The 23,844-nt window shown below is 43.0% G+C and overlaps 2 protein-coding genes across 2 annotated transcripts; one reads left to right on the forward strand and one right to left on the reverse strand.

Moving 5' to 3' along the window:
* Positions 1–5,820: 5,820 nt before the first annotated feature.
* LOC306740040 (actin, cytoplasmic 1-like) lies at positions 5,821–9,804 on the forward strand. Its single transcript, XM_079222142.1, has 9 exons — positions 5,821–5,905; positions 7,207–7,331; positions 7,413–7,541; positions 7,624–7,734; positions 7,835–7,919; positions 8,026–8,187; positions 8,297–8,488; positions 8,795–8,976; positions 9,309–9,804. The coding sequence occupies exons 2-9, from the start codon at positions 7,209–7,211 to the stop codon at positions 9,450–9,452; spliced, it is 1,128 nt and encodes a 375-aa protein (XP_079078268.1). The 5' UTR covers positions 5,821–5,905; positions 7,207–7,208; the 3' UTR covers positions 9,453–9,804.
* Positions 9,805–11,736: 1,932 nt separating this feature from the next.
* On the reverse strand, positions 11,737–22,055 carry LOC306740509 (GTPase IMAP family member 8-like). The gene is made up of 4 exons (XM_079222674.1): positions 22,013–22,055; positions 18,011–18,067; positions 15,935–15,994; positions 11,737–15,707 (listed from the first exon to the last, which is right to left on the reverse strand). The coding sequence occupies exons 1-4, from the start codon at positions 22,029–22,031 to the stop codon at positions 13,321–13,323; spliced, it is 2,523 nt and encodes an 840-aa protein (XP_079078800.1). The 5' UTR covers positions 22,032–22,055; the 3' UTR covers positions 11,737–13,320.
* Between the last annotated feature and the right edge of the window lie 1,789 nt (positions 22,056–23,844).

Genomic DNA, 23,844 nt, shown 5'->3' on the forward strand with positions numbered 1-23,844 from the left:
ACACAAGAGACGAGTCTCATTTGCATACTTAAGCTCCTCAGGTGATGTCAATACAAGAAGTAGTGTTGGTGGGTACTGCCACCTGGTGGCCATTATAACTTTAACCAAATACTGTACTAAAGGGATTTCTTCACTAAATTGTTAGACTTGGATTTTTTTTCTGTGCAAATATTCCTTCATTCTTAACCAGAAGGCGGCAGTAAGCGCCAATTTAAACAAACTAGTTCACGCTCTTAACACTTTACTCATGTGGCGCATAATCTGAGCAAAGGGGTTTTAACTTGGTCATGTGTTTGTCAATTCCTGTTTCCTTTAAAAGGCAGGTTATATTTAAATGGTGCATTCTGTGAATTGGAGAAGTGACTTTCTTCAGTGAAATATATTTGTAAAAGGCTAAACGCCAACAGTTTGCTTTGTAGTTTTACTGTAACGAGTATTCTTAGAGCTGCTGCTTCAGCGTAAAGCAGCAGTTTAGAGCTCGTTTCTTAAATATCAGAAAACTGAGATCTGTATTGACGGCTAAACTATTTTCCCTTGTATGGTCACATGTTCTTTGAATCACTCCTGTTGAGTTTCATAATTACATTTAACTTTTACTGTACTTTTTTGTTTCAGTATTCATACTGTGTATAATTAGTACATTTACTGAAAGTATTTTCCCAATGTAATGGTACTTTTACTGTAACAAAGTATTCTTGCTGTGTGGTATTAGTACTTTTACTTTAAAGTATACAAATACTTCCACTACTGAATAACACACGCAGCTCTTCAGTGAACTCCATGATGGTTCACAAGCAGACGTGACAACAAAAAGCTTCAATTCAGTTTATTTTGTGGAGCCCAAAATTACAAACTCCCCTCGGAGGACTTTACTCTCTAAACACATCCGGGACCTCAAATTGTGTTCACTGCTACACAAACAAATAGTAAGACAAACATGTTATGTTTCCTCCTTTTTAAATAAGCGCTGGTCCACTTCATCCTCAGTCTGGAGGTCGAGGTCTGCAGGGCCGTCAGGAGGAGCAGGCCAGCCTCATGTATGTATCTGTGAAAAGAAAACATGTATTTCACTTCCAAATGGAAATACAAATACTTAATATAAGGCACTGAAAATTACCATATATGGTTACTTTAAAGGGCTAAACCAGAAAAGATGTATTTTTCTGAGTTCATGTAATTTTGCTTTACAAAATGTGATGTCAGATTCTTACCTTTAGTTGCCCTGATTCTAATGGCGAAGCTTTCCCATGATGCACCAGGGGGTCAGCCGTGTCTCTCCTTCAGGAGGGCAAGCCACTCTCCCATTCTTCACCCATTGGGAAACGGTGTCGGTAAACTCCACTATGTGGTACATTTTCTGTTAATTCAAAATAAACGTTACACTCAATCATATTTTCAAACTCCTGGTCACTGTCAACAACATTTTTCTCTGAACTGTCAATGGGACCAGACTCAGTCACGCAGCTTTGAACGTACAGAGTGTTTCCAGACGTCTGATGACGGTGGATGCTGACTTTCTATGCAGATTAGAGGATTTAATGTAGTCAGAGCAACGCTCAGTCATTGTGAACAAATACAAAAACAATCAAACCAGAAGAGGACCAGGCATGGAAGGTAGTCACTGGGAGGTCTGTGGCTGCAAACTGTAGAGTCTGGAAAGACACAAGTGAAACAAAAGTTTGTGATTGTACTATCTCAATTATGTATTTTCATGTGACATTAATATTACACAGTTTATACAATTCACAATATGTCTCTGAGCTATCCATCTGAGATATACTGTACATCTATTAATAGTAAAGAAAAACCAGCATGAAGCCGGTTCTGACCCGTTGATGGCTCCCGAATGTCGGCCAAATCTGGCATTATAAATCATTTTGAATGAATTACAAATTCCACTTCAAAATATTCTGCTTCAATCCATGCCGTACACACATTTCACTGCGATAACAACGTCTGCTAGATTATAGGTAACTACATTTTGATTTCAGCAGATAAAACATTGCAATGCAATTTCGCCACGTGTCCATTAAATTAAGGTTAAAGTTAATCCAACCCCTGCTTTCCTTTGTGGACCAGCTGGCTCGGTTAACACCGTTATGTGTTGTTGAACATGTCTGTGCTCAAACATCATGGCTTGATAAATACAAAAATATTCTTTCATTACAGACTAGTCAGCTAACAGCATTATTCGGGTCCTCCGGTTTTCTAGCTAACATGCTAACCTCCCCTGACTTTAGGCTGATCAGTTGGAGGAATCGAGCCGCTAAATAAAGTGTATTTTATGTGGAAATCGCTGTACTAGCTGGTTTCAACTCAAAAGGACCTGAACCTTAGTATAATTAAAATTAAAACTAGCATTCATTGGGTACGATGCATAGTCATGCCAAGGTTAGCTAGCTTAAGCACGGTTAGCTTTGAATAAACACGGGCCAGGTGGACGAATTAAGCTTCTCTCAAAAAATGTGTATTTTATATTTATACATGTGTTAAATATACATCTCCCACCATATTTTAACAAGTTATTAATGCTGGTACTTTCCACAAGGACGGATGTCGGTGGAAAAAGAAAAGAAAGAGCAAACGAGGTCCGGTCGTTTTATACAGGCCCCTAGTGGTTGCTTTTTCTTTTACAACTATTATGTAAAACTTTTATGAAGCTAGTTTAAAATACTTTTTTTATTTATATGAGTGACAACTTTGAGGGATATCTTAATGTTATTACATACATGTAATGTAATATAATGTCTTTATTACACTATGTAATAAAACTATCATAGAGCAAGGTGTAACCAGAGTCAAATTCCATGTATGTGTACACACACATGGCCAATAAAGCTGATTCTGATTCTGATAAGAATGTGTGTTAGTGTGTGTGTGTGTGTGTGTTTTGTGTTTCTGCACCTGCCGTTCCCGCACAAGGTACAACATTATTATGACACCTGTCCGCTCTCACATTCCCACTCATTTTAGCCTTCATCAGCTAGTTCCAAAATGAAGACGAGCCACGATATGGAAGATCGAATGGCCTTCTGTCCCAAGAAATGATCAACTTTAATTTAAAAAAATAGACAGAGTTGTCGATGGTGAGGCAGAAGTTGTGACTGGTTTTAGTGAGGGATTTGGGACCGATGATGACACACACAGTTGTTTAAGAACATTGGTTTGCATCCATGATTTAATGTCAGTGAGGCAGTCGGTCAGAGTGGAGCGAGGAGCCGTGGTGATGGCCTTTGTGGAGACGTAGAGCTGGTCATCATCGGCGTAGCAGTGGAAGAGGAGACCGGGTTGGCGTATAATGCTACCAAGAGGGAGAAGGTAGAGGATGAACAGAAGAGGACCGAGCACCGAGCCCTGAGGGACGCCTTGAGAAGAGGAGAAGGTGCAGCTGACGATGCTGATGAACTGTTGTCTGTGTGTCAGATATGATTTTCACCAGGAGAGAGCAGTTCCGGCGATGTTGAGGGACGATTCGAGGCGGGAGAAAAGGATGTTGTGGTTGATGGTGTCGAAAGCTGCAGTGAAATCGAGAAGAATGAGAATGTTGAGGTGACCGGAGGAGAGGAGGAGGTCGTTGGTGACTTTGAGAAGGGTTGTTTCAGTGCTGAGACCAGATTGAAAAGGCTCGAACGGATCGTTGGAGATGAGGTGGGCTTTGAGTTGTGCAGCGACGACGCGTTCCAGTATTTTTGACAGGAAGGGAAGATTGGAGATGGGACAGAAGGTCGTCTGACGATCCTGCCCGGAGAACGGAGGTCAACCTGGTGCGGTGGTGGCTGGCGGAGACCAACCCAGGTCTGCTAACCGGACGGAAAGATCAGGTGGACTGGTGCTGGCTAGCGATGTGGCAACCAGGGATGAGAAGGGGCTACCTGGGGCTAGCGGGCTAAATACTCTTTAGCCCGCTAAAGTTCAGTTGGAAGCTTGACGAGTGTTCAAAAGTTACTCCCTGGTGAATGTAACCAGGGAGCTGAGAGCTAAAAGCTGCTAAAAGCTTAAACAAATACAAGAGCGCAACATCAAGGCTGCCATCCGCAGAGAGAACTGCTATTTTCTGGAACCCCTCGAGTTCTTTCGGTATATCTTTATGGTATTGTGTTGTTGTCTTCTGATTTTACTTTGTCTTCATCTGCTCCATATCGTTAGTCACTCCAAGAAATCACATGACCTCCGGCACGCCCTACTTACTGAAGCAGACACATTCTTTTCTCACCCTATCTGGTTCTTGTTTTCAACTTCAGCTTTATAACTCCTTATTTGGTCATGTTTCCTCATCTGTCTCCTGTAACTTGCTGCTTATGAATCGGCCGTTCAGACCCAGAACTTGTAACGTTTCCATTCATAAAACGTCATTAATAGCAAATGGCATCCGCTCAATCCGTCAAAGAAAACTCTTTAAAAAAATATTAAAATGCTTAACACATTAGAATTGTATCAGACAGTTTGCAGCAAATAGGCACCAATTTTCTTTCTGTCCACATGTCTCAGCCGGTTTAGGCCTGCTTCTAGAATGCCAGATTGGGCCCAGATTCTGCAGCCACCAACGGGCCAGAGCCTGTTTCAGTGCTGTGTCTCAGCCAGAACAGGCCCGTGTCAGTAGCAGCTACATTTGGGCCACATTTGGCCGCATCGTGCCGACACTCAGCCGAGTCCGCTGGCTACCTGGGTTCAGTATCACACCAAACACTTTAATGTTTACCTTAACGTACTCTTTATTTATTGGTTTGTCATGTTTTATTTTCACATATTCTATTTTTAAATGTCGTCTTATACTATTTTAATGTTTATTGGTCACCAAGCCAAAGTCCTGGTATGTGTAGCAACAAACAAAAGTGTAATATCAATTTTAATTGATTACAACAATCTGAAAACAGTGAATGTTTTACTGCAGGTCTCTCAACAGGTCTCTATGGAGCCGCTGCTTGGTTTGTCCGTTCTGGGCTCCTGTAGAAACGTGGCGGACTTTTTTCTAATAAAGGGCTCATTTACAGCTCAAGAAATGACAGAAGTTCTTATTTTCAGGCGATGACACAGTAATGAAAACATAGTTATGAATATCATATTCCATTTCTGCTAATACATCTCCCAAAATGCAACTTACTGGCCGTTTAATAATATTTATCTGTATTATTGGAAGAAGCTAAACTCCGAAAATGACCTCAAACTCCACTGGGTTTATATATATGTATACACACTGTATATATACATATATATATATACAGTGTATATATATACAGTGTATATATATATATATATATATATATATATATATATATATATGTATATATATAGTATATATAAATATATTTATTTATATATACTGTATATATACAGTGTGTATATATACATATATACACTCTGTATATATGCATATATATATATATATATATATATATATATATATATATATACATATATATATATATATATATATATATATACATATACACACTGTATATATACAGTATATACATACTGTATATATATATACAGTATATACACAGTGTATATGTATATATAAATAATACTCTTCCACAGAGACAGTGGACTCTTCCATAAAGACAGTGGACTCTTCCACAGAGACAGTGGACTCTTCCATAAAGACAGTGGACTCTTCCATAAAGACAGTGGACTCTTCCATAAAGACAGTGGACTCTTCCATAAAGACAGTGGACTCTTCCATAAAGACAGTGGACTCGTCCACAAAGCAAAGCAGAAGTCCTCAACACATCCTTAAAGCTCTCGCGCGTCCTGCTCACCTGGACCAATGGGAGCGCGCGCTGAGAGAACCTTACCTTTTAAGGACAACCTGGCGCGGGGCGGGGCTTGTCCCCGGATGCCCTCACGCGCTTCATAACCAGCCGCAGTCCGCGCACAGACACACACCCGACACCCACCTGCACAGGTAAGACGCAGCGCTGCTGCCGCCTCCACGTCTCGAGCTAAACCTTGTCTGTAGCGCGTATTCATGTGTGCTGATCAGCAGTATTGATCCGCAGGTGTGTGGACAGGTGATGCCTGCCTCCGCTTCTTAAACGCTCTTCTCACCTTTTAGAAGTAGGTTCATGTCGGAGTTTAATTTGTTCTGGAACACTTTTAAACAGCAGATTGGTGCTCGTCTCTTTAGGTGAAGATGCACATTGATAAAGTTAATCCACAGATCACGTGACGCTTAAATTTGAGTTTTAAACTAATATTTAACTTTCTGACGCGCTACAAAGTTTCCGACGGTCCAAATACTTCCGAGTACAGCAGCCTGTCGGAGATCCGCTCGGTGCGCGTATGAGGAAGCGCATTGAAGCTGAGACACTTCAACTTTACACTCTGCACTTTGAGCCTTAAATGTGTTTGTCATGGTAACTGGAGGCAGCAGCTAGTCTCATGAATACATGCATACAAAGATAAATAACACAAATGTGCAAAGAAGTGCAGTCACTTTGTTTTAAAATGTTTTTAGTTGAAAAGAGGAAACGTCAAAGAGTTGCGCAACGTCCTGGTGCTTCCTGGGGCTCGTGCGGTAAAAAGGGTGCAGCTGAGCTCGAAGGCGTTAACAGAACTTCAGCAGAGTGGGGCGCGTTAAAGGGGCGGGGCTTGTGTTCTGTCTCAACTTGTCTAGAATGTCCTGACGAGATGGGACCGGAAAATAATAAAAGTTCATCCGGTTGGACGAGTTGACGCGCCACGCCCTGCAGTGCAGTCAGGAGTACAGTCTGAAGTCCCTTTAGTCATGCGCACTGGAGCCTGGGTTAATGGGGGACATAATATGATTGTATTGTCATAATAAATTGCTCAGTACTTTGTATTTAGATTTTTGGGTAGAAATGGGAGAAGTGAAAAGCAGAAAGTTCCAAAAATGTTAGAACGGTGAAGGAAAGTAGCACCCGTTAAAAAGTCAAATGGAAGTTTTTTAATTTGAGGAATCTGTAGCGGCGCTTAAAGAACATGACGCTCAGAACCAGCAGACTGGACCGCATGTTGTGTCACTTTGTAACCGTGGATTGTTTCAATACGTCTTATTTACTGAGTCATTTTACCTGCTTATAAAACATGTGAAGGAAAACGATAAGGAACGTGATTTTTATTTGGTTTACAAGTTAATAACCAACTAGACTACAGAAAGGCTTCTGAGGTCAATAAGTGAAGTGAGTCATGGTGCCATTGGAGGAAGCTAACCGCTAACGCTGTGTGTCGCTACATGTTCTTCAGAAATGGAAGACGACATCGCTGCCCTGGTTGTGGACAATGGCTCCGGCATGTGCAAGGCCGGCTTCGCCGGTGACGACGCCCCCCGCGCCGTCTTCCCCTCCATCGTGGGTCGCCCCAGACATCAGGTACGTCGGCTGAGGGCCGTCCTCTCTCCACCCCAGGTGCATGCTGGGAATGTGTGACCCTAACGGTGTGTCTATGTGCAGGGTGTGATGGTGGGCATGGGGCAGAAGGACAGCTACGTGGGAGACGAAGCCCAGAGCAAGAGGGGCATCCTGACCCTGAAGTACCCCATCGAGCACGGCATCGTCACCAACTGGGACGACATGGAGAAGGTAGAGACGTCCACCTGCTGGTCCAGGTGTGTTTACGTTTGACAGTTCTGTAACAACCTTAACCGGCTGTCCCGTCCTGCAGATCTGGCATCACACCTTCTACAACGAGCTCCGTGTTGCACCTGAGGAGCACCCGGTGCTGCTGACCGAAGCGCCACTCAACCCCAAGGCCAACCGGGAGAAGATGACACAGGTGGGTTGGGCTTGGATCCCATTGACCCCAGTATGGGGAACGCGCTACAGAAGTACTTTGTTTGTTCACCAGTGACACCTGTTGTTTCTCTTTGGTGCAGATCATGTTCGAGACCTTCAACTGTCCTGCCATGTACGTGGCCATCCAGGCCGTGCTGTCGCTGTACGCCTCCGGTCGTACCACAGGTAACCTCAGCACTGACTTCCTGCTAAACAAATGGTGTCACAAGTCCCTGAGATGTTGGTGTTCTTGCGTCTTTACCTCCCTAACTGGTGGTTTTCTCTCGTGCAGGTATTGTGATGGACTCTGGTGACGGCGTCAGCCACACTGTGCCGATCTACGAGGGTTACGCTCTTCCTCACGCCATCCTCCGTCTGGATCTGGCTGGCAGAGATCTGACCGACTACTTGATGAAGATCCTCACGGAGAGAGGCTACAGCTTCACCACCACTGGTACGAGTTTCTAGACTGGAACTAACCGTTGAGCCTCTGCCAACTTAAAAACAAAGTGTTTACGCTAGATTCTGTATTTGTAACTCTAATGTTTCCACCCTTAAACCAGCCGAGCGTGAGATCGTGCGAGACATCAAGGAGAAGCTGTGCTACGTTGCTCTGGACTTCGAGCAGGAGATGCAGACTGCGTCCTCCTCTTCCTCGCTGGAGAAGAGCTACGAGCTTCCTGACGGACAGGTCATCACCATCGGCAACGAGAGGTTCCGCTGCCCCGAGGCGCTGTTCCAGCCTTCCTTCCTGGGTGGGTACCCACTCTTAACACCTCTATTGTGGTGAAGCCACAAAATGCACAACATCAGAAAGCATCTGGTCTTGGCTCGTCTCTTTTGATATTGCGTCTTTGAGTTCTCGGGCAATCCAGGGGACGATCTAGCTTTCATTTGGCTAATTCTGCAAAGGATAGAGATTTTTAGAAGCTGGTCTGAGCTCACAGACGTGTATATTTTGACCAGTCGCTCTATTGAAGATCTTGTGCAGCGTTTCTGGGCACAGGGGTCGCCCTGGTGGTTTGAATACGAACACTAAAACTGTTTCTCTGTGTGTTCAGGAATGGAGTCGTGTGGCATCCACGAGACGACCTACAACAGCATCATGAAGTGCGACGTGGACATCCGTAAGGACCTGTACGCCAACACCGTGCTGTCAGGCGGCACCACCATGTACCCCGGCATCGCCGACCGCATGCAGAAGGAGATCACCGCCCTGGCCCCACCCACCATGAAAATCAAGGTATAGTTGCTTTAAAAAAAGAGTTGATGATGGACATTTAATTACATTTTCAAGAAAAGGTCCAGTAGCTCAAACTTGTTAAATGAGTACACTTCAGTCTTTGCAGGTCTAGTTTAAAGGTGCTATGCGTCTACTGACTTGGTCTTTAAAGGTTCTACTGCCCCCGGTGGACACACTTTGTCATTAGTTTCCTAGAGACTCTAGAACAGACGTCAAGGTTCAGTTTAAACTGATCAAAACTCTCCCATGAGCTCCTTTTACAGTCCTCTTGGCAGTTGAGTCTGTGTGTACACGGGTTGTTCAGGTTGATAAAATGCCTCCTTCCCCTCCAGATCATCGCTCCCCCAGAGAGGAAGTACTCCGTCTGGATCGGCGGCTCCATCCTGGCCTCCCTCTCCACCTTCCAGCAGATGTGGATCAGCAAGCAGGAGTACGACGAGTCCGGCCCGGCCATCGTCCACCGCAAGTGCTTCTAGACGGCTTCTCGGCGTCCGGCTCCTCGACCCCTCAACGTTTCACCACTAGACCGGCCCCCGCTAAGGTTTAACATGTCTAAACGGTAACAGTTACAGGATTCCACACAGAAGATGAGCGGAGGGTCCGGTTCTAGCTGAACCTCCTACGAACCGTTTCTGAACATGTTGCTAACTCGCAGCTTTCTCTCCTGGTGATAACTACTGATGCTCAAAAGAACTGGCGGTGTTATCACTGCACATCTTTTGTTTTCTACCTTAACAATTTAATGCAATCCATTGCACATCACTGACTCTGGTTCAATATTCCACATGAGTGTTCACTGATCAATAAAACGCCAACATTTGATGTTTACAGCGTCTCTAATGTCGTCCTTTGCTGCTGAGTTTCAGGGACTTGTATTTCTGATCACCTTTGCTTTTAGACATCAAGGCTCATAATCATGGTCTCCACATGAGTCTCTTTGCATTTTAAGCTTCTCTCTAGCTGCCGTTCCTATTGGTGACTTTACCTGCTGACTCAGTACTTCATAAAAGTCTTTCTGACTTTTTGAGATATATGTGTATATATACATACATGTATGTGTGTATATATATATACACACATACATATGTGTATGTATGCGCTCGCATTATATTAAACAAAATTCAAAAATCCTCATGGAAGTTGTTAATTTAGGCTGAGTTTGAAATAATGAATATGCTTTTAAAAGTTTGACGCTCAAAATATAAGCAGGCATACATACAGGCATCTATATAAATGTTTATTCTTCTAATCAAACTATTGTCTCATTCATTTAAGGTTTACTGTATGCTTTGTGTTCTCATTGTTAGTTTAAATACTACATTTACTCACTTTTTACCGTTTACACCCAGATTTCACTAAATGTTTGTAGTGGACATTTGGTTTAAAGTCATGGATCCACTGGTCAGGATGTGTATGACCCTGAAGATGAAACGGTAAAACAAACTTCGTAAAAATGCATAGGCAATATTTAATTGTGAGGTCTAATGAGTCACACAAATGTACATGGCAATTAAAATGTTATTGGAACATAATTTGACAAATGCAGGAAATAAAATTCATTATTTGTTCCAGTTAACTGTTCTGGACCCATCCTGCCCTGTCTTCAAAGAAAAGGGTAAACATTCAAAGTGTTTAACTCTAGATGTGGCTGTAGTTTTGTGTGGGGACAGTGCCACCATGTGGCCAATATTGAAATGTTATCGGGTGAAAAACACAAAGCTGATTTACCATCAATCACTTTTAAAACCTGTAAACTTGACTGGGAAGCTTCTGCTTCATTACCAGTTAAAGCACGAGGACCAGAGATAATTAGTTAATTAAACTTTAAAATGATTTCCACTAAATAAGTTGACATGATTTAACTACGTGCATAAAGGTACTCTAATATCAAAGCACTTATTCATCTTTGAACTCAGTTCAGGTGTGTTCTGAGAGGCTCCGCCCCCCTAGGCCTGGGCCGTCAGGTGGATTTTCACCATAAATATAACCAATTAAAATGCTCAGAAAATTGTTGAGATTTGCATTTATTCAGAATAGAAAACACGGCTGGTCTGATCGTTTCAGTTCTTAACGGATCAAAGCAATAACCACCATTTTTATTAATGTGCACATTTGAGCACAATTTAGTTAGAAGAAACCGTTGGAAGTATTTCATAATGTAATTGTGTTTGTAAGTGCATGACTGATAATAATAACCTTATTTACCAAGAACACATTTTCGATGGTGGACAAAGTATTCTGATCACGAAGCATAAAAAACTCATCGCAAGTCCCTGAATGCAACATTTCTACGAGATTGCATATTATTTATATATATATATATATATATATATATACATTATTATATAATATATTTATATTTACGTACTATGAGAAACATACTGTCTTGAAAGTAAAGGTACACATTACGAAGCATAATATCCTAGTTTTGATATATAACATACATTAGTTTGTATTTTCATGCCTGGAGCAGCTTTAAACATGTTGTTGTAGCTGCTGGAGGTGAAACTATTATGTTATATTATAACTAGTTTATATTATCTTATAACTAGTTTATGGACAGTTTAATCTGTGCACACGTATGATATTTCATACACATATCATTTGTTTTGTATGTGCAATGTAATCTGCAATGCAATCACAGTAGTAACTATTGCTAATCTTGAAGTGAAAAGTACAATATTTAAGTATATTTTAGAAAAAAATGACCTCAACCAAAGTACAAGAATCACTTTTTTTTTTATTGTCTATTTTCAGGAACTGGACAATACTTTCCGGTCATGGAGTTGTAAAACAAATCAAAAGTAACCATGGAACTAATATCTGAATCAAACAAAAGCACTTAAAGAACAAAGAAACAGCATTATCTTTTAAATATTTGAAAAATAAGCACAGATTTGGGATATAACATAGAAACTGTTCTTGTATAAATATATATTCAAACAGTGACATAATACACTTACACGTTAATGTGAGTTAATTCTTCACATACCTACATGTGAAAAGATGATTTCATGTGTACATGACCAGTGAATGTAGCTGGCTGCACATTGTAATAATTAAAGCATAATGTTACTGAGTAATACATAGTATAGTATACTGAGAGTAATATATATATATATATATATATATATATATATATATATATGATGAGCAGCCGGCCGACCTGTGGTCTGATCTCTGTTAGTGAAGACGGCGTCGGCCTCCACACTCGTCAATGAGGCTTTTTTGGCGAAGACGTCACAGTCTTTGTCGACGTAGCTCTGGACTGACTGACTTTTCAGATCGTCTCCTCTGGTGAATAAAACGATGATGAAATCTCCTGAATGTTCACCAAAGATCTCCTTGATCGCCCCACAGCTCTTCCTCTAGCGTGAAGCGCCGGTAATGCTGCGTTCACACCAAACGCGTTGTGAATCTGACGCGCGAGTAGATCACATGTAAAGTCAATGCACAGACGCGACAGGTTGCGAAGACGTGAATTTTAGGCGATAGGCGTGAAGGACGCGGCGCGAATTCGCGCAAGTAGAAATGTTCCAACTCAAAAATGTGTGAGTCATAGTTGCGTCAGCCAATCAGTGTTGAGAAGCTGCGCCCGTCATCACCGCCGTCCTGCCGTTGCTGAATCAAACTGTTGCTGCTCCGCCTGTAGCGCTGGTAGCGGCTTCATTCAGATGCTGTTGTGGGACTACGGATAATAGTATGAACTCAGACACCATGGAGTTTGATGTTCCCACGTTTGTGGAGCTTACACAACAAGTATAAAGCAGAACTAGTGGTTATTTCCATGGTGGATGAAGGAATCGGTATCCATTTTACGGAGAGAAGCCAGACGCGGTTCCTGTGTGCGGCTACGGATGATGTCATGAACCCAAAAACGAGGGCGTTTCATGTTCCGACATGTTTGGGACTTCCACAACAAGTATAAAGCAGAACTGGTGGTTATTTATTCCATGGCCGATAGCGGAAAAGATAGCTCTTTTTTACGGAGATAAGCCACGCCCCCTTTGGGGGAAAAAGTGTGTTCACGTTTGGTGTGAACACACTTTTATTGTCGAGCAAGTAAACTGAGTAAACTGACAATGGTAAACGGTTTGGTGTGAACGCAGCATTTGGGGTCACGTGGACCCTCCACGACCCCACACCTGGCTGAAGGTCACAGACAAAATACAAACAAGATCAGAGAGAATCAACATCTCTTGAAAGCATTGTTTACTAATGGACTGCAGTCAGAAGGTGAAGACGTCCATCTGTAGGCCATGAGTGTAAACCTGCTTCTTCTATCGGCCCAGAGAGTCATAACAAGGTGTTCTTTGATCTTTGTGCTGTCTGCAGTGTGAACGTCTACCTCAGGAAGACATAACACAACAGAAACAACGAGAGAAAACCAAAGCAATAAGTAATTCTTCTCTTCTGATAGCACTCCACCTGGAGCGCCATGATGCTCTTCTTCCCCTCCTCCAGGCTCTTCTTCCCCTCCTCCAGGCTCTTCTTGTCCTCCTGGTGTATTCGTTCCCAGGTGTCCTTTCTTTCTTTATCGAAGGCGTCTCGATCTCTCTTCATCTCTTTTCTCAACAGCTCCTGTTTCTTCACAGCACTTTCCTTTTGCTCTCTTTCGGACTCAACTCTTTTCTCTGAAGCTTCCAGTTTTTTTCTCCATTCCTGTCGCTGAGTTTCTTCTTGTTTTTTCCTTCTCCTTTCCTCTTCCTCTCCTTTCCTTCTTTCCTTGGTGACGTCCTCCAGCTGTTTTGCTTTCAGTTTTCTCTCGTCTTCTTTGAATTTGCTTTTCAGGAGTTTTAAATCTTCCTCATGTTTTCTCCGGAGGTCCTCGTTCCTTCTCTTCATCTCTTCGTCCTTCTCTTTCAACATCCTCTCTACTTCTATAGGTGAGCGTCCCTCTGTGGTGTTGAACATCTCAGTGTTGTAGCAGCCGCCATTGATCTTCACCATGGTCTCCATCTTGGTCATCAGCTCAGTGACTTGTGTGCGGTCTGTGTCTTTGTTGTTGAAGACCTGGTATCTTCCTCCACAGTCATTCATGAGCTCTTTGACGAAGCCATCACAACCTTGGATGTAACTCTCAAATGACTGTTCTTCCAGTGCGTCTCCTCTGGTGAATATAATGGTGATGAAATCTGCAGACTTCTTACCAAAATATTTCTTGATGAGCTCCACAGAGTCTTTGTCCTCTTGTGTAAAGTTCCCGATCTGCAGCACCAGTAAGAACACATGAGGTCCAGGAGACAACAAGCTGATGCATTTTTTAAACTCTTGTTGAATTTCATCGTCAGTCAGAGTCGTGTCAAACAAGCCGGGGGTGTTGACTATGATGACAGGCCGTCCATCAATCTCTCCTGTTGCTTCCTGAAGAGACTTGGTCGTTGGCTTTGGGGTGATTCTGGGTTTGAAGACCTTTTGGCCCAAAATGGTGTTTCCTGTTGCACTCTTCCCGCTGCCAGCCTTACCGATCAGCACCATCCTGAGACTCTCTCTGCTCTGATGTGTGTCATCACATCCCACCTCTGTCTCCTGTTTCACATCCTGTAGTTCAGCTTCAAGTCTTGAAACCTTCTCCATCTGAGACTTGAAGAACATCTTCTTTGTGAAACATCTGGATCCTTCAACTCTCATCTTTTCCACATAATCCATCAGCTCTGGGATCTGCTGCTGGTCCTTGATGTTGAGAACAAAACATCTTCCTCCACAGCTCTGACTGAGCTCCTGGATCTCTTTGGTTTCCTTTAAAAAGTCAACAACAGCTGGAGCTTTAGGATCTGAGTCCACAGTGAACAGAATCATGGTGAAGTCATTGACTGGAGAGCTGAAAGAGTTCTTGATGGTCTCTAACTCTCCCTTGTCTTCCTCAGTGAGGGGACCCACAGGTAGGACCAGGATGAAGACATGGACGCCCTCAGGGTCACAGAGGGAGATACACCTGAGGGATTCCTCCATCACTTCCTCCTGAGGTTTTCCACACAAGGCAGGCAGCTCCACCAGAGAAACCCGACGTCCACTCACCTCTCCCTGATGTTTAACACACTCTGATGAGTTGGAGACTGAATGAAGCTCTGTCTGACCTAAAATGGCCTTGGCTGCTGAAGTCTTCCCTGCTCCTGTCCTCCCACACAGAACCAGGTTTAAAGATGGCTTCATGTGGTCAGACTTTGGTGTCATGATCAAACCTTCATCCTGTAATACGTCACATCTCATATGTCCATCATTCTCTTTCACAACTTGACCCAAACGTGTTAACAGCTCTGGACGTTCAAGGTTCTTCTGGTTCAGGTTTCTGTATCTACACTTTCTGATCAGGTCCTTTAAGGGCTGGTCTTTGTCCATGAAAGCTGAACTGTCCTCTCTGGGTGTTGATATCAGTATCAATGAATGATCAAATGATTGATCACTGAAGAGTTCCAGGACTCTGCAGAGCTTCACTTTGAGTTCCTCAGTGAAGTCTTCAGGCTGTAGAACCAGCAGGAACACATGAGGTCCAGGACCAGAGAGGCTCTCACAGGTTTCTACATGTCTTCTTAGTCTGTCTTCAGAGATGTTGGGCTGCAGCAGATCTGGAGTGTTGATCAGAACTATTTCTTTCTCTTTCCACCCTCCTCTGACTCTCACACAGTGATCTGGTTCTTCCTCAGTGAACTTAGTCTCTCCCAGTATGAAGTTCCCCACTGAACTCCTCTCAGACCAGCTGTTCCCCAGCAGAACAACCCTCAGCTCAGACACTGAGGAGGAAACACTGGGTTAGAAACACACTACTCAACTGAAAACAATCAAACTAGATTAATAACCAATGAGGAAGCCACAGCTTTTTAAAGGTGGACTACAGTGAATGTGTTTGCTGTTGTCATCTTGATACTTTCATATTCACCAGTGAGCCATCACCTATAAACACTGTAATTACATGTTAATAAACAGAATAATAAATCTGACTCGGATCAGTTTAACTCACTCAAAGGTGGCAGCCATTCAAGGCTGCTGCTCCGCTTCACAGGCTGCAGATCATCTGACACTGTAAGAAAATATAACATTGATTTGTTCACATGAACTCTTTCATTAAAGAGAGTTTCAGGAAGGATGAAATGCAGTTAAACATTTTGTATTCTTAATTTTGGGCCCCACTCAGGGCTCAGGGGAATGGGAATCCGTATAACGGGAGTCCGGGGAACAGGGCTCATGTGAACCGGAGTCTGGAGTCGGCGAAGAACCGTGATCTGGAATCGGCTGCGGCGCCGGCATGGAACCAACTGAGCCCCTGCCCCACAGTAGGCGTGGAGCAGGGGCCAGGCTGGCTGCGGCACGGAGGTGGCAGCGGGAACCAAGGTTGACTGCAGCATGGGGGCAGCAGTGGGGAACAGGGTAGGCTGTGGAATGCACCGCCGTGATCCGGAGCTTTGGGCCCTAACCCCTCAGGGGCTGGGAATAAGAAAACCTTGCCCCTCATGCCGTGTTCACACCAAAACAGTTGCGAAATATTCGCGCGTCCAGATTACATGTTAAGTCAATTCACAGCCGCGTTAGGTTGCGAAAAAGCGGATTTTTTGCCGGGCGTCGCGATAGAGGCGAAACGGCTTTGCGAATATTCGCAACTCCGCTTTTTCGCTTTTTCGCTTTTTCGCCGGCGTTCAAATATTTCAACTCCAGCGAATAATTCGCATGACGCGGAGTTGCGAAAGCCAATCAGCGTTGAGAAGCTCCACCCGGCATCACCGCCGTGACTGAATGAAACTGCTGCTGGTCCGCTGAAGGAGCGCTGGAAGCGGCTTCATTCAGACACTCGTCCTGGAGGAGTCGAGCTGTGTGTGACTACGGATAATGTCATGAACCCAGACACGGGGCGGTTGATATTCCGACGTGTGTGGGACTTCCTCAACAAGTATAAAGCAGAACTAGTGGTTATTTACCTGGTGGATGAAGGAAATAGTAAATGTTTTCAAGACACAGAGATAAGCCCCGCCCCCTTTCCCCAGCGATGGTTGCGAAAAAACGGATTTACCACATAGTGCGAATTTTTCACCTGCGGCGCGATATAGGCGAAGTGGCGTTGCGAAAATTCGCAACTGTTTTGGTGTGAACACGGCATGAAGCTACGGCGCACACCCAAAGCCAGGCGGGTTCCAAAAAAAGGGTTGTGGGCTGGGTCCATACTGGGTCGGTTTGTACTGTCAAGGCGAATGGAGCGGCCAGAAGGGATAACAAGAGTTGACCCAAATGCCGACAAACGGTGTGATACTTATATTTTTACAAAACAGCGGGGATCTTACAGGGAACGAAACAGGTATGAAGACAATCACAAGGGAAGGAAGTGAATGGAATAGAGGACACGAGAGACAGGGAATTTCAAAATAAAACAGGAAACCAAAGCCCAAGACTGTGACAGGTATTTTCCAAACCCTACATTCTGTGTATCATTACACTCATAATAATTGTATGATTAGAAACTGAAAGAGCATTTGACAAAGTAAAATGGACATTTCCACTCCGTACTCTCGGCAAGTTCGGTTTTGGAGAATCGTTCTATCCGCTTCTTGGGATCAATTGGAGGAGCTGCCATGGACCCTGGACTAAAACCAGTACAACGGCAGTCGATTTGGGCAGAGTACGGCAATATCAACATTTTCCCCCTTTCCCAATGATTTTTATTGGCCAATTGTCACTTAATTTGGGTCTCTCTGGACCATTTTGGGTCGCTCCCATGCATCCATGAAATGCACGTGGTCGAATTGGGCATTGTACAGTGATAAGTGATGATTTCCATTACAAGTAAAACCCAAATGTGAGAAGGTGTTCTATAGCAGAACTTAGTCTCTCCCAGAGAATCGTAAAAAAATGTAAACTCTTCAACTGAAAACAATTAAACTAGATTAATAACCAATGAGGAAGTCACATCTTTTTAAAGGTGGACTACAGTGAATGTGTCAGCTGTTGTCATCTTTCACCACATTCACCAGTAACCCATCACTTATAAACACTGTAACTACATGTTAATACACAGAACAATAATTCTGACTCAGATCACTTAACTCACTTAAAGGTGGCATGAATTCATAGCTGCTGCTCCGCTTCATAGGCGGATCATCTGACACTGTAAGAAAACAGAACATTGATTAATTCACATGAACTCCTCATAAACCCTAGGGTCCCCTAATTAGGGGACCCTAGGTGTTCTACAGCTTATATGACCTTGATATGAATACCAGATCCTATTATCCTTGATCTCTAACGAATCCGCAACTCCTTGCCTTTAATAAAATAATATATATATATATATATATATATATATATATATATATTATTTTTCTTATTTTCTGCATAAATATATCAAAGATATCAAAGTCTGAGCAAAAAATTACTCTTTGATTGCTCCCTGAGTTTTTTTATTGTATTGTTTGGTTCCTTCCCATCATCCCCTAGAGTAATACTGCACATCTTTAGAAAGATTACGACCTAAATCACAAGAAACACAAGCCTTGACATGTTTTGAAGCATTTTCAGTCCAAAAACCGTGTTTTTCGGTTCAGAAATAGATTCAAATGACCGGATTCGGTTCAAACGACCGTCTCCTTCCGCGTGTGTCATCTGACACGCTTTCAGACGAGTCTGAGAACCAATGAGATCGCAGGACCTTGAAAAGCAGGAAACAAAACTCTGGTTCTTGCTTCGCAGCCAGAGACTCCAAAGCTGCGGTCGAATAGTCCTTTTTGGTTATGAACCTTCCTAACTGAGTGAAATGACCTGAAGTACCTCAGTGGCCGCCATAATAAGTGCCGGTCGAATTGTCCAAACGCAAAGGAAAGGAGCTTCAATGCTTCCTAACTTAGCTTCTTTAGCATAGGAACCACTGGACCTTCCTTTAGGAAAGGAGATAATGCCGACCCACAATTCCTTGCGGCGGCAACATTTAAAGTGACGCATCATTCGGCCGTTCACGAGAACAGACGATCATGACCGACAAACGCAGATCATGTAAATAACCTTTGCTATAATTTGGAAATACTTTCAATAATCTGTTGAACCGGCTAGCAAACTACAAACTGAAAACTGCTGTAAAGTGATCCAACTGCTGTAAAGTGATCAAACTGCTGTAAAGTGATCAAACTGATGTAAAGTGATCAAACTGATGTATTGATATTCTCTCCGGTGTTGAACTGCACCTTCAGCCCTCATTCTTTACAGTCTGAGTCATGTTTATGATTATCATCTTTTTAATCAACTATTTTGTCACATTACAATAAAACATATCAGTTGTGTGGTGTTTCATAAACTGTTGTCTGCATATTTTTATGATCACATTATAATCTGCAAACGAAAAGGATATGAGACACACATATATGACACACATCGTTGTGGGCTAACGTATTTAATTCAACATGTTTGAAACTGAACAAAGAGACAGTTTAGTAGCTTTATACTCTGTGAAAAATACGTTGGTTTCACTTTCATATTCCTTCGTTCATTTCTATTCCAACTTCGTTATTAAAGTAAAACTATGAACCGGGTTGTGTATGTCGTTATGACACAACACTGTACGAAGACGGACGAAGTATCTGAGCTGCGCTGTTTGTAGTCCGTCTCCTGAACATTGTAGTTTCACCGCTGGCTGCAGACTGACGTCACTAACATCTCCTGCCGTCTCATCATAACTACGCCGTTAGTGAAAGTGGAGTCTGATCCTCTAAACACCGCGGTTGTCTTCTCCTAACTCCTCATGAAGTCTCCTTCCCGTGACGTTTTCCACAGAGGTTAATGAAAAGTGCTTAGGGTTAGACGTTAGGAGGTCATTATTTGACTATTCGACCGCAGCCAGATACTCATAAGTATTTTTGTTTTGAAGGACACAGCAGGACGGGTTGTTTGAGGCCCCGCCACTAGGGGCACTGCCACAGACTGAGCAGGGTCTACTGGTTTTAATGGGAGCAGCATGAATAAGACTTTATTTGATTCTGTTCAGGGTCGATATGCTACGCAGATTGACAGTTGATCCAGTGTTTGCATTCCTGTGTGCGTCCAGAGAAATGCAAGTTATGATGTATATTTACGGACATATCGTTATCTTTATGAGTCTGTAACTACAGTGTGTAGAAATACATCACTTCCCGGTGTTTACGGCATGAAACGGTCCTGTTACTTTAACAGTTATAATTTTACATTTATGTATGTAATGCTGACAATGATGCTTACAGTGTATCAACTCTGAGGTTACACTGATGCAGTTATTTCTACAAAGCTCAAACTAGCGTGTCACGAATTGGGCCGCATGGCATTGCGAGCCAAGTCGTTGCCAAAATTAATTCAATCCCTTCCACCGGCAATACCGGTCTCACCCCAATAGGTACTTTGCCTTGCACCAAGGCACAGTCCAGACTCAGATTATGCACTGGAACAGACAACACCCTCATCCCCATTCCTCGCATCTGAAAACGGCAAAATGGAGCCCCGAATAGTATCCCTTAAAATCTTAACAGGCACCTACGTCACCACCAGTTTGTGCTACGAACGCTTCTGAGACAAAAGGCCAATAGGACTCATCGAGGCCGCCCACCACGCCAGACTTTGCACGACCAGGAATACTAGCAGCCAGTGCAGAAGGTTTCACTCCTTCTCATACACCTCCTGAGCCTTCCCTGACAACACACACTGCAATAGCAAAGTTTGCTCAGAGTCAGACCACTTCCTTGCCCTTGCAACCCTTTCGAACAGGGAAAAAAACATCTGGGTCCTTCTCATTAAACTTAGGCAAGTTATGCAAGTTACTCATGATACCGGAAGACCCAGATGAAAGACTTTCTTTCCCTCACAAAACATCCTCAGAAATGTTACCATCTCTGATCAATTGTAACTTCACCAGCTCCGTCCCCTGGAGCAACCTCTCAATTGCTACTTGAGTATCTCCCTTAATCTTTTGCCTTTCCAATTTCTGGCCCAATTGCTGCTTCTCCAATTCCAATTTATCCTTCTCCTTAGAAAACTGTGACAAAAGCAATTCCTTTTGCTGCTCAAAGGTAAAGCTCCCCAATGGACCCGGAAGTGTCTTTGCTGCTATTGACTGAATCAGTCCCTCTTCTTTAGCAACCAGCACCCACTTTTTAAACAACTGTAGTTTTACCGCAGCCCTTATACTCTCCTTATACTCGCCGCTTATCTTCAACACCACTAAGACCAAGACCATGCTCCTCTGCAATCGTCCAGAGCTGATCTCTAGTACAACCATCCAAAAACTCCTCACATGGAGCAGAAAAAAAACTAACTCTGCCATAAAAGTGCAGCTCCAAGGTCACAACCAACCCAACAAACAATACGTCCCCCAAACTAATGTGGAAGTACCTCTACTTAAGACTGCAAATCAAAACTAACTAAACTAACTAACTCCTCACTGAACCTATAGTCTTCATGCAGATTAGCGGGAGGGTCTTTAAACACTGAAACCAGAAGAAAGCTGGTTACCCACCTGACAGCTCTGGATATGTCCCAGAGACAACTGCCCCCCTCGCCCTCCAAAAAACATGGTATCCAATGGACCACGTATCTTGAACCTATCTAGGGACAGTCCACAACAAAAACAAAAATAGCACACTAGAAGACCTTGTACCCACTGCCACTCTATCACGTATCCCCCCCAGACACACTGTCTGAGAAAAAAGAAAAAACAGCCCCAAACAAAAACTAATTTGGATGGACGAGCCCCCACTGACAAAATTAGTAGAAGCCAAGTTCCTAACACCAGCCCACTGGTGCTTCGTGGCAGAGCGAGAGAGAGAGAACACGCAACCTGAGGCCCTTTTAGCTCATTGCCCCTAACGAGCGCAGGTGTGCCCACTCTCCTGACGACCCTGTCTGCCACGCCCACCTGCACACCTGCAGGACAATGGCCAGTGGCAGATGGGGTCATCACAAGTGAATGAGAGCTGAATTATACTTTGTATGATCATATTTAGGGAAACTTCCCTGAGCTTCATTCAGAACAAAGTTATTTCATGATGAGTGAAAAATGTGTCTTTAATGCAGACTCATAAAGTCTAACTGGACTCACCAGGTGCTGCTGCTGCCATGATGTGAAGCTGGAGACACCAGAGACAGATTCACCTGGAACAGAGGTCGGCAACCCGCAGCTCTGGAGCCGCATGCGGCGCTTTCACCCCTCTGGGAAAACCTCTTATCTTAGAGTTTGAGGTGATACTGTGACACTGAAAATACAAAAAAATTGAATTTTGTTTTTAGCTAAAAGTGCGTCACATCCTATCACGTCGCTGTCAGGCATCTTTCCCTGCAGGTGGCTGGTCATGATATGCAGTAGGGCTGCAACCAACGATTATTTTCATAATCGACTAATCTATCGACTATTTCCATAGAAAATTCAAATAATGACTCAAAATGTTGGAATTTGAACTTCAAATGTATTTGAGTAACAAGATCTGAACATCAGAACATCATTATAACAAATAAATTAAATAGTAATACAAATTAAAGTGCAAATATGCTTTAAAAGTAAAGACAAATAGCAATCAAGCCTCTGAAAGTGCAAAATAACTAAAGAATAATTGGGCTGCAAGTGACATTCAAAGTCCAAAAGTTAAAAAAAATAGTCCATCCTACCCGACAATTAAAGTGCAAGGGTTTAAAAGTAAATCAAAATGACTTATTGCAGTCCCACATATATATTAGTAGCTGCTGGTGGAACGCTGTTTGGACTTAATATTTTTCATGTGGGAAAAGGCTGACTCGCATAAATAAACTCTGACAGACACTTGTCAAGTTCCTCAAATCATGGCGCTGCAGCTTTGATGACAGATGTTGCATTTTCCATTTGAGCTGATCATATCAACCACGGTCAAGCTCATTCAACAGATCGGTTAAAAATGCCAAGTCTAGCAGCCACTGATGGTCATGTAGTTGGTTGTATTCTGCATGTTTAACAACATGGAGAAACTCCTGTATCTCCGGACAGAGCTCTATAAGCGTCTCTCATCAGTGTGCAGCAGGAGGTCAGAGTGGCTGCAGTCCTTCTCCAGATGCGCACAGAACATCCGTCTTTGAAGAGCTCTCGCTCGATTAGACCATCTTCAATGCCACCTCCGTGATCTCTTTCATGTTTAGCATTGTAGCGCATAATGCTTGTTATGCAGTGGTAATTAAGGAAGTCGGGGGAAACATCGTCCTCTCTGCACTTACCAATAAATCCATTCAAGTGGCCGACCATTGCAGGCGAGCGTCCGTGGTGATTGACATTAATTTGCACACCAGGAACGGGTTTTTTTTTTTTAAATGGCACTACGGCTGTGATCAACCAGTCGATCGACGTATTGGGCACCCCTGATGTAGTGCATTGCAATGCCGAATGAAAATTACCGATAGCTCTGAATCTTTTTACTATAAACGATGCGTCGACGATCAAAATACGTTGTGGACGATTTTTCATAATCGACATCATTGATTATGCAGCATGGACGTATTAATAACACACTGTGTGTGTAGAGTGTTGTGTAAAGTTACTGTTGGGTAGAGTTACTGTTCTGTAAAGTTACTGTTGTGTAGAGTTACTGTTCTGTAAAGTTACTGTTGTGTAGAGTTATCATGTAAAGTTACTGTTGTGTAGAGTTACTGTTGTGTAGAGTTATCATGTAAAGTTACTGTTGTGTAGAGTTATCATGTAAAGTTACTGTTGTGTAGAGTTACTGTTGTGTAGAGTTACTGTGGTGTAGAGTTATCATGTAAAGTTACTGTTGTGTAGAGTTATCATGTAAAGTTACTGTTGTGTAGAGTTACTGTTGTGTAGAGTTACTGTGGTGTAGAGTTATCATGTAAAGTTACTGTTGTGTAGAGTTATCATGTAAAGTTACTGTTGTGTAGAGTTACTGTTGTGTA

This window comes from Taurulus bubalis, assembly GCF_910589615.1.
Source record: "Taurulus bubalis genome assembly, chromosome: 8".
NCBI classification, from domain to species: Eukaryota; Metazoa; Chordata; class Actinopteri; order Perciformes; family Cottidae; genus Taurulus; species Taurulus bubalis.